The sequence below is a fragment of the Lolium perenne genome, chromosome 1 (assembly GCF_019359855.2).
Source record: "Lolium perenne isolate Kyuss_39 chromosome 1, Kyuss_2.0, whole genome shotgun sequence".
NCBI lineage: Eukaryota > Viridiplantae > Streptophyta > Magnoliopsida > Poales > Poaceae > Lolium > Lolium perenne.
In genome coordinates, this window is record NC_067244.2 from 63,924,911 (window position 1) to 63,934,383 (window position 9,473).

Below are 9,473 nucleotides of genomic sequence, written 5' to 3' on the forward strand. Positions count from 1 at the left end.
CGGCCCGAACCCATAAATCCGCCGGAAAAGTTCAATTCTAGCGGGATTTACGGGCTCTGCTAGAGATGCTCTAACATGTGTGTATATGTCAAACCCTATATCAATGAGCAGAAATTGGACCTTAATTGTAGTGTAGTTACCCAAACCTTACATCAGCGGTCTCATTTCATTGGGCCGATTGGGCTGGCATACAACAGCAGGTTAGATTCTGCTGCGCTCCTGGAAAACACCTTGAGCAGCCTTTTCTCTTGTTTATTTATTTATAATGAATTGTGCTCTTTTTTTAACGAGCTATACTAGGTATATGTGCTAAAAAAAAAGTACGGCCTACCTATGCTTGCAAAAAAATGGTTTATGCATGTTCAAAATTTGAATCTTATGAATTCTCAGTTCCACAAAGTACTAAACAATCAAGTTCCAAATTTCCAAAGTACGGTTTAGCATATTGAATGTTGAATATGTTGGCGGATGAAAAAAAAAAGAGATTTCGTATTTCACCAATATTCAAGTTATCATAGTTCAGAAGGCTTTCAATTCAAGAGCACAATTGGTTCCCTTCTCCAAGTGGAAAGTGTTGGAATTTTTTTTTTTTGAAACATGTACAGTGAGTTGCCTCACTGTGTATATTTTTATTGATTTTTTTTAAGTAGTATCTAGCAAAAATACAAAGTGCTGGAGAAGAGCACTTAAAGTGTTGGAATATATATATATTAACAACCATTTTTCATCAGTCTAGGCTTTTGGTTGAACTTGCCGGAACATCAAACAATATAGTATTAGAGCCAAAATGTCTCAAACTCAAAACCCATGCAATACAATATTTAATATGAAAATAATTGTGGCATTTCATCGACCCCATCTAAGTATAAGTTATAATTCTCTTAAAGCTATCAAAATCCAACCGAGCACAATCAATCGTGACTATTTAGGCCATATTTCAAATCTCTTAAAGCTATCAAAATCCAACCGAGCACAAGTTGTCTCCCACTCCCACTCCCACCCCCACCCCCACCCCCACGCACGCACGCACACACACACACACACACACACAATCAGTCAGGAGTGTGACCCCGACTCGGCTGCTGCAACGGGATCCAGTACATTCCTCTGTTGCTCCTCCCCGTTTGCGGCGTCACCTGACCATGGTCTAAAAGTTCAAATCTTCTATCTCGAAAATCCATATCCTCCCAAAAGTTTGAATCTTTCGCGGCTGTGGCTCATGTCTCATAATAAGATCATGACCAGGGATAACCTAAAGATGTGGGATATGATATTTTGTGGAATTTGCCACCATCTCTTTATTTATTTTTTGAAGCGAAGAAAAGAGTTTTGCCTTATCAATTACTTAAGAAGAAAGTGCCCAGATAATTCAGGTATCATTGATTTGTGCAAAGATTGATGAAACGAGGAGATAAGAAGTGAAGGGTATCTGCCATAAAACAGAAAGGGTCGTGGATTCGGTCAAGGGTCTCAGTTGTAAAATAACGGCACCAATCTTAAAGAAAAAGTGGAAATAAAAGGTTCTGGTAAGCCCAGACATCAATACGAGGGTGGAATTGGTTTTTCGGAATATGAGGCCACTGCAAAGCCTTGGTGCCATCGGTACTGCCTGTGCAGTTTTGTAGTGCATATTGAAAACTAGGAATAACTGTTTTGGAGAATAATGTTCGGAACTTGGGATTGATGCCAAACATGTATGGTGGCTGATCCTGCGAGTAGGAATGCAATGCTAGAGATTGATTTGATAATAATTTTCTAAAAGCCCGAAACCGATTATGCGTTTCAGTGTGAATAATGTTTTTTTTTGCGAAAATTCTACCAATCTATTAATAATCATCAACGGTAGTACAAAGATATCTAAAAATAATAAAAATTACAAATAGATCATTGGATCACCTAGCGACGACTACAGACACTAGCACGAGCCGAAGACGCGCCGTTGTCCTCACCCCTCCATCACCGAAGTCAGGCAAAGCTTGTCATAGTAGAGCTCGTTGTAGTCGTCATGCTAAGGCCCCAAAGGACCAGCGCACCTGAGCAGCAACCATCGTCAATGATGATAACCATAGATCAGAATAGACTGATCTTATTCTGACTTTAGAAAGTAGCCGCTGCTTCTAAAAGTGTGACACAGATTATGCGTCTCAGTGTGAACTTAAGTTGGATTAGAAATTTAGCTCAGACATAGAGTGCTAATTAAGTGAAGTTGACATGAATCTGAACTCATAATTATACTCTAAATGTCCCATCGCAACGCATATTGTATGGAACCTGCCTCGTTGCGCCAGGTGGATTCGTGCAGACATCCATGGTAAAACTAAGTGAGTGTCGAGTAAGACTCGGTCGCGACACTGTTACATCCAATAAAGTAAAAAATGTGATCTTTAAAATTTTGAATTAAACAGTAACTATGAATTGAATGTGGGAGGCAAAAGATTTGCCTCCATTTATTAATTAAGGAGAAGAGTCTTGATAAAACCAACAACAAAGCAACAAAGAGAAAACGGAAAAGGTTCTAAGGGGATTACTCTCCCGTCATTACAAAATCTAAATGCTTTGCTTATGTGGAAACCCAAAGTATTACTTCTCTCTTAATGGCGGCGAATAAAATGGTAGTAGGCGCCGCTTTGTTGTTGAAGACCCTTACATTTCGCTCCTTCCAAATGGTCAGTCACAAGCATTATGAGGGATTTTATGGCCTTACCGCTTGGGTTGGCCACACAAGTCATCATGGTCCACCAAGACTTGAGAGGGAGGTCCACCACCCACTCATTGTTTTTATGGATGAGATACCAATTCAAGTTTTCATCATATCCTAAAGGCTCTTGGAGTAGCAATAATAGGAAAAGAGGTGAGCCACCATCTCTTAGGTTTGCTTGCAAAGCGGACAAAACCCACAATTCTCAAAGCGATCCGCCGTCTAAATCATGTTCTGAAGTGCCACCCATGCGAAGAATTTTACCTTAGGGGTGCCCAACCTTTCCAAACCAACTTATTCATAGGGTACTAGTTGCTCCAAGGAATTGTGCATTAGAACATGGTTATAACTAAGTTAGAAACATGTAAATAGATGCATGGATGCACTTCCCTGAGGCCTACAATTGTGCACACAATTGTCTTGCAATTTTACGCTTGATGGGGAAAGAAGAAATTATCTGGAAAGTAAATTAGGATAGCGAACCAGTAAAAACAAACAAGCTACAGGCAGCTAGTGGCCGCTGGGAAACTACAATCCGCAACTAGTTGCGGGTGCATCCGATTTTCACACTTTTAAATTTTCTAAAAATGTAAACTAAAATTATGGACCTACATTGTGGTGTATCTTGTGGATCTGTGAAGTTTCATCCAAAAATATGATAATATGTGATCTACACAAAAAGAACAAATGATGTGTAAATAGTACACGACAATATTCACTTATGTCTTCTCTTTTTTGCACAGGTCATATATGGTTATATTTTGACACAAAAAATTCAGATTCACAACATATATCATAACCAACATCCATAATTTTAATTTACATTTTTTAATAACTTAAAAGTGTCTCAATAAAAATAGGGTGCACCCGTAATTAGCTGTGGAATATTCCCTCTCCAGGCCCCTGACCAGTCAAACGGCCGGTTTCTCCGTCACAACAGGTAGGCCAACCTACGAGTATGTTGAAGGATGAAGATCAAAATGGGAATATAACCATGACACAGGTGCAGCAGCATCATTGTACGCAAAGAAGTCCATATTGTTTTTTGTCTTAAAACAGAAGTTAATGTTAATACAGCGTGTTATGAGTAAACAGAGACAACCAATCATTGACTGCCCCTCAATTGTTTGTTTATCATTTGAAAAACGGAATGTTTCAACTCACCCGTCTTGACAATTTCACACTCAACATAGATATACAAATTTTGTGTACAAATACTACTGTAGTTGAAAGGGCCTGGCCTCCTGCATTGCCCAATTGGCATTGGAAAACCAGCAAATTTTCTACCGGACAGCTTGAGCTCTCAACCCCCTGGATCCTCGGAGCACCAGCTGATCAAGACTCATGGATTGTAGTCTGCATGCTTCCCCTGAGCCCTCTCTATCGGAGATGGCGAGGTCGGCGGCGCATGGCGAGGACTCACCCTACTTCGCAGGGTGGAGAGCTTACGATGAGGACCCCTATCACCCCATCGTGAATCCATCAGGTGTCATTCAGATGGGCCTCGCAGAGAACCAGGTAGAGCTAGCGGCTATTTTTGTTGCCAGATCTTTGTTCACTTCATGTGCTTCAGGGGGCAAAGGTTTCTGTAGGGCAAGGCAGGGAAGCTGTCCTACTTTGATTTTTGTGAATATACTTAGATGTATTTATTTTTTCTTAATAATTTGAGTGATTGTACATCAAAAACATATGAGGAAGTTATGCTTGTTTAGTGAACACTGCACAAAATCGTATTCAAACCAAAAATTAAGCCAAAAACATACTCATTTTCTAGATGCAATGTGAAAAAAAAATCTTGTATTACAGAGATTTATCAATGATTCATACGTGAAGAATTAGAAAATTCAGAGATTTCTTGATATTTTAAAGGAACGTCCAACGGTATTATAACCTCGGAGTTGGTGTTTCTTTTAACTGTGGCGATGAAAACAATTGAAATGGATTTTCCGGTGACAAAGATCATCAACACAGAGGTGGAAGTGAGCGAGGTATATTCAAAAGTTTTAGATCGATAGAATTATAGAAGATTTTTTCATGAAATAAGGTCAAGCCTTACCATTGAAGTGATATTATTGGTATGTTTGTAGGTTTTACATAGTATAAGTTATAACCAAATATGTTTTTATTTTTATTGTACTAAGTGATTGTGCTAGAATCATGTACTCATTTCGATGCAAATTAATTGACTCTATTTTATCTAGATACGGATGTATCTAGATGGACATGTTTATTGACTAGATACATCTATATCTAGACAAAGTTAAGTTAATTAATATAAATCAAAAGAAGTACAACATAATGTCTCAAGGCTATTTTAATCTTTGTATCAGTTTTTACGTTTGTCCTATCTTAAATTATTTTGGTCCTTCGCCACTGCTCCAGGAAGCTGATCAGGCAGTGTTTGTTGGTGTAGGTGTCGTTTGATCTCTTGGAGGAGTACCTGAGGGAGCACCAGGACTGCGGCGGCGGGTTCAGGCAGAACATCGTGTTCCAGGACTACCATGGCCTCAGATCATTCAGGGTGGCAATGGCGAGCTTCATGGAGCAGATAAGAGGTGGCAAGGCCAGGTTCGATCCGGACCGCATCGTCCTCACCGCCGGCGCCACCGCCGCCAACGAGCTCCTCACGTTCATCCTTGCTAACCCCGGCGACGCGCTCCTCGTCCCTACCCCATACTATCCAGGGTCTACACTGTTCCGTTGACATGGTTTAATTGCGTGATCTTGTTATATGCGGTGACGTGGTTTTGACTCTTCCCCGTGCATGTCGTGATGTTTTGTTGCAGGTTTGACAGGGACCTGAGGTGGAGAACCGGCGTGAACATCGTCCCGGTGCGCTGCGACAGCTCCACGGGGTTCCAGGTGACCGCGGGCGCGCTCCAGGCCGCGCACGAGGAGGCCGCTGCGGCCGGGACGTGCGTCCGCGGCGTCCTCATCACCAACCCGTCGAACCCGCTCGGCACCACGGTCGAGAGAGCCGTCCTGGAGGACATCCTCGACTTCGTGGCGCGCAACAGCATCCACCTCATCTCCGACGAGATTTACTCCGGCTCAGTCTTTGCCTTGCCGGACCTGGTGAGCGTGGCCGAACTCGTGGACGAGCGCGGCGACGATGGCATGGCCGGCCGAGTCCACATCGTGTACAGCCTGTCCAAGGACCTCGGCATCCCGGGGTTCCGCGTCGGCGTGGTCTACTCGTACAACGACGCCGTCGTGGCCGCGGCGCGGCGCATGTCCAGCTTCACACGGGTCTCGTCGCAGACGCAGCGGACGCTCGCCGCGGCGCTCTCGGACACAGCCTTCGCCGCGCGGTACATCCGCGCCAACCGGGACCGGCTCCGGGAGCGGCACGATCACGTGGTGGCCGGGCTCGCGCGCGCCGGCGTCGGGTGCATGCGCAGCAACGCCGGGCTGTTCGTGTGGGTGGACATGCGCGAGATGCTGGACGAGGCGACGGTGGAAGGAGAGCTGAGGCTGTGGGGTCGGGTGATGGCCGAGACGAAGCTCAACGTCTCCCCGGGGTCGTCGTGCTATTGCTCGGAGCCTGGGTGGTTCAGAGTGTGCTTTGCCAACATGAGTTTGGAGATACTGGATGTTGCACTCCGAAGAATGAGTTGTTTCATGGAGAGATGGAACCGTGCAAGGCAATAGTTGGACATTAAAGAGTAAAATAATTTGATGGGACCTCTTCCACAAATTCATTTTTGTGGACTAACTCCATCGATTGACATGTGGTCATGTCACATGTGAGTTGCTGGAGTTGGACCATATGGTTGTTTTGTTTGCCATGTTTCCCTTTTTTTTGGAGGAATGTTCGGTGAGTTATGCAAGCGGACAAGTGAAGAGAAATGCAATTCTACCATGCACGCTATTTCTTTTGTTTGCTTTGAGATTTGCACATGAAGTAATCTTCTGCACGCATAGGGTACAATGGCTACGGCACCCATCATATACACACACACTCTCTCTCATTCACTAGTCCATCTATTTTAATTTCTATTCTAATTTAAGAGGAGTGTGATGTCAGAATATTTATCAAAATTGAAGTGAACGTGCAATAAGAAACAAAAAAATATCTCAAGCCCGAGCAAAAATCAAGATCTAATCTAAGGTAGATGCAAGTAGCAAGATTACATGATCATTACACCCTTGATGAACAAGAGCGAAAAATGTTTGGCAACGTTGGTTGATGAAGTCCTCGCTGTGATTCAATCGATCCAACACCGCAACAAACGGTGCTTCCGAGATGAACATACATACAGCTCGGTGATGTATCCTTCTTGATCTACAAGAGAGAGTGGACAAATGGAGACCGAGCTACATGTAGCTTTATTTTTGAACTCTTAAAATAAGTGTATTAAAGTTTTAAAAACTCTGAGACAAATTTCAATCGGTAGCCAATGATGTATACTACAAACCTATAAAATCTCGATACAAACTACTTTACATTCTAAGCTACGCAAAATAACAAAATCTGACAAATTATACGGTTTTGAAATTTTTCAGATTTTGTCATTTTCTTGTAGTCTAGGATGTAAAGTATTTTATATTGAGATTGTGCACGTTGCTATCCCTAATTTTTTGTTTCAGATTTTTAAAAAAATTCTGAAATATGAATGTTGACTGTTTGGAAATAAAGTCCCACGTGTAGTTCGGCCTCCGGTTTTAGTTTCCGTGCATACATACTGTCACATGCATGTAAAGTGGTCAACAACGGGCTCGGATCTCCGCGCGACACGAACGGCTACGATATCTGCTGGCTGCAAAATCAGCTCGTCAAACTGTTCGTCCACGTTTCTTTTTCATGCCAAAAGTAGGTTCCGCTTCCAGCAAAATGGCAGCACCTAATTTGCCCTGCAATTTACGGCCCCGTCCTCTTCCTCGCTCATCGTCGATCCCAAGTACGTATATAAAGCCTAGCCCGGCCAACCATGTCTCCTGTCGGAGCTCCATTTCTCGAGTTGCCCTTGCCGGCTTCTCGCCGCCGAGCTCCGACCATTGCGCCGGTGCCATGCGCGCCCAATTCGTTCTTCGCAGCAGGTAATTAGGAACGGAGCATCCATCGAGATTTGCGCAATTCTCCATTGCAATTTGATTTGATTGGCTCCATTCTCCTAACGATCGATTCAATTTGGTTTGTTACATTTTTCTCTTGCAATGTGATTTGTTTTCTCATAGACGTTAATTATGTCCCTCGTGTAGATCCCCGGCGTTGTGACGCCGCCTTCTGCATCGTTAATCAAGAACGGAGTGGACGACCTGGTAATCGTCACCAGTCACGACCTCGCGTGACACAACAATGACGGCCGAGATCAAGGATCCCGCCGCGGCCGCCCAGCCCATGCACGACCGCAAGCTATCCCACTCCAACTCCTTCTCGACGGCGACCGAATCACCGCTGCCGTCGCCGGCTTGGTCGCCGGCCCCACCATCGTCGGGCGAGAGAATCCCCGTCTCCGAGCTAGACAGGCAGTCGTCCTTGTCCTCCACCTCCTCCTACGAGAGCTTCTACCAGATCGAGGCCGCCGCCGAGCCGGCGGCGGATCAAGAGTTCGTGCCGACGACCCTTCCGCCGGCAGTCCAGACAATGATGGCGCAGGGGCAGCCCGGCGTTCCTGGGTACGACCCGAAGAGGCTCCCGTCGTCCATGTTCCGTACGCAGTCGACATGTCCCGCAGAATGGAGCGCCACCTCCGACCAGTCGCTGTTCAGCATCCAGCTCGAAAACTCCGGCGAGCTCGGTGGCCCGCTCTATGGCGTCGGCGACCTCTACTACGACGCCGCCGGGGTGTTCCACCGCCTCTCCTCCGCCACGAGGCTCCCGGTCGTCCCAGAGGTGTCATCGTCGACGTCGCCGGGAAGCTCCAGCGAGGGTTTGTGCGTAAAGGATGACTGCGGGAAGTGCGGCAGTAGCATGAGCACGAAGTCCGTCAGGTTCGCCGCCTCAACCGACAGCGACTGCAGGCCCAAGCCCGTCTCCCCTGCGTGCGTCATCTCTCTTCGATCGTTTGCATTGCGTTCGCTGTTTTCGTATCCCCTGCTAGTCGTCTATCATCGTCGTCATCCTGACGTGCGGATCTTGTGTCTTGATTTCGCAGCCTTGAGGCCACGCTGGAGGAGGGGGAGGCGCCGGCGACGGAACCTGGCGCGGCGGCGGATGGCTGGTGCTGCTGGCCGTCGTTGTGGTGGCCAAGCTGCGCCTGCCGCGCCTGCGACTGCCGCTGCGGCGACTGCCGATGGTCCTGAATTTGGCGTGCGTAGGAAAGTTTGGACATGTCGAATCCATTAAAATCGGTCTTCTTGCTCGGTTGTGGAAAGGCGTACATAGCTGGGGACTTTGGGGTAGGCGCTTGGCACTGTATTTGCGAGCAAACAGAATACAGATGGTGCCTAAAAAAAGACTGGATATTGTTGGTCATCATCGAATCTTCGCCCAACTTATGCAACTCACCATTAACACATATCAAGATGCAAATCTGACGATTTGAAAACATTTTTTTGCGAATCAAGACGTTTTATTAATTTCTGGATTTACACATATAGGTTGTCGAGGAAGAATGAGGATGACGTCGCCACCAAGCAACCTAGCGCCGCCCGATAGCAATCCCGCGCCGCCGCCCGGCAACCTAGCGCCGCCCGCTAGCAACCTCGCTCCGCCGCCTTACAACCGAGCGCCGTTGGCGTCCACCTCCTCCGATCCTCACCCTCAGCATCAATCCTCTCCCGTTCTCAGAGAATCGACGCCGCTATTTGAGCGCGCGGTTATTCTCCGATT

General features: G+C 45.9%; 2 protein-coding genes across 2 annotated transcripts; both read left to right on the forward strand.

The window, feature by feature from the left end:
• Positions 1-449: 449 nt before the first annotated feature.
• On the forward strand, positions 450-6,349 carry LOC127331915 (1-aminocyclopropane-1-carboxylate synthase 3-like). Its single transcript, XM_051358152.1, has 4 exons — positions 450-476; positions 4,067-4,216; positions 5,112-5,383; positions 5,485-6,349. The coding sequence occupies exons 1-4, from the start codon at positions 450-452 to the stop codon at positions 6,347-6,349; spliced, it is 1,314 nt and encodes a 437-aa protein (XP_051214112.1).
• A 1,546-nt stretch (positions 6,350-7,895) lies between these two features.
• On the forward strand, positions 7,896-9,119 carry LOC127295522 (uncharacterized). Its single transcript, XM_051325490.2, has 2 exons — positions 7,896-8,683; positions 8,797-9,119. Exons 1-2 carry the CDS (start codon positions 7,998-8,000, stop codon positions 8,942-8,944), a joined length of 834 nt encoding a protein of 277 aa, XP_051181450.1. The 5' UTR covers positions 7,896-7,997; the 3' UTR covers positions 8,945-9,119.
• Positions 9,120-9,473: the final 354 nt, after the last annotated feature.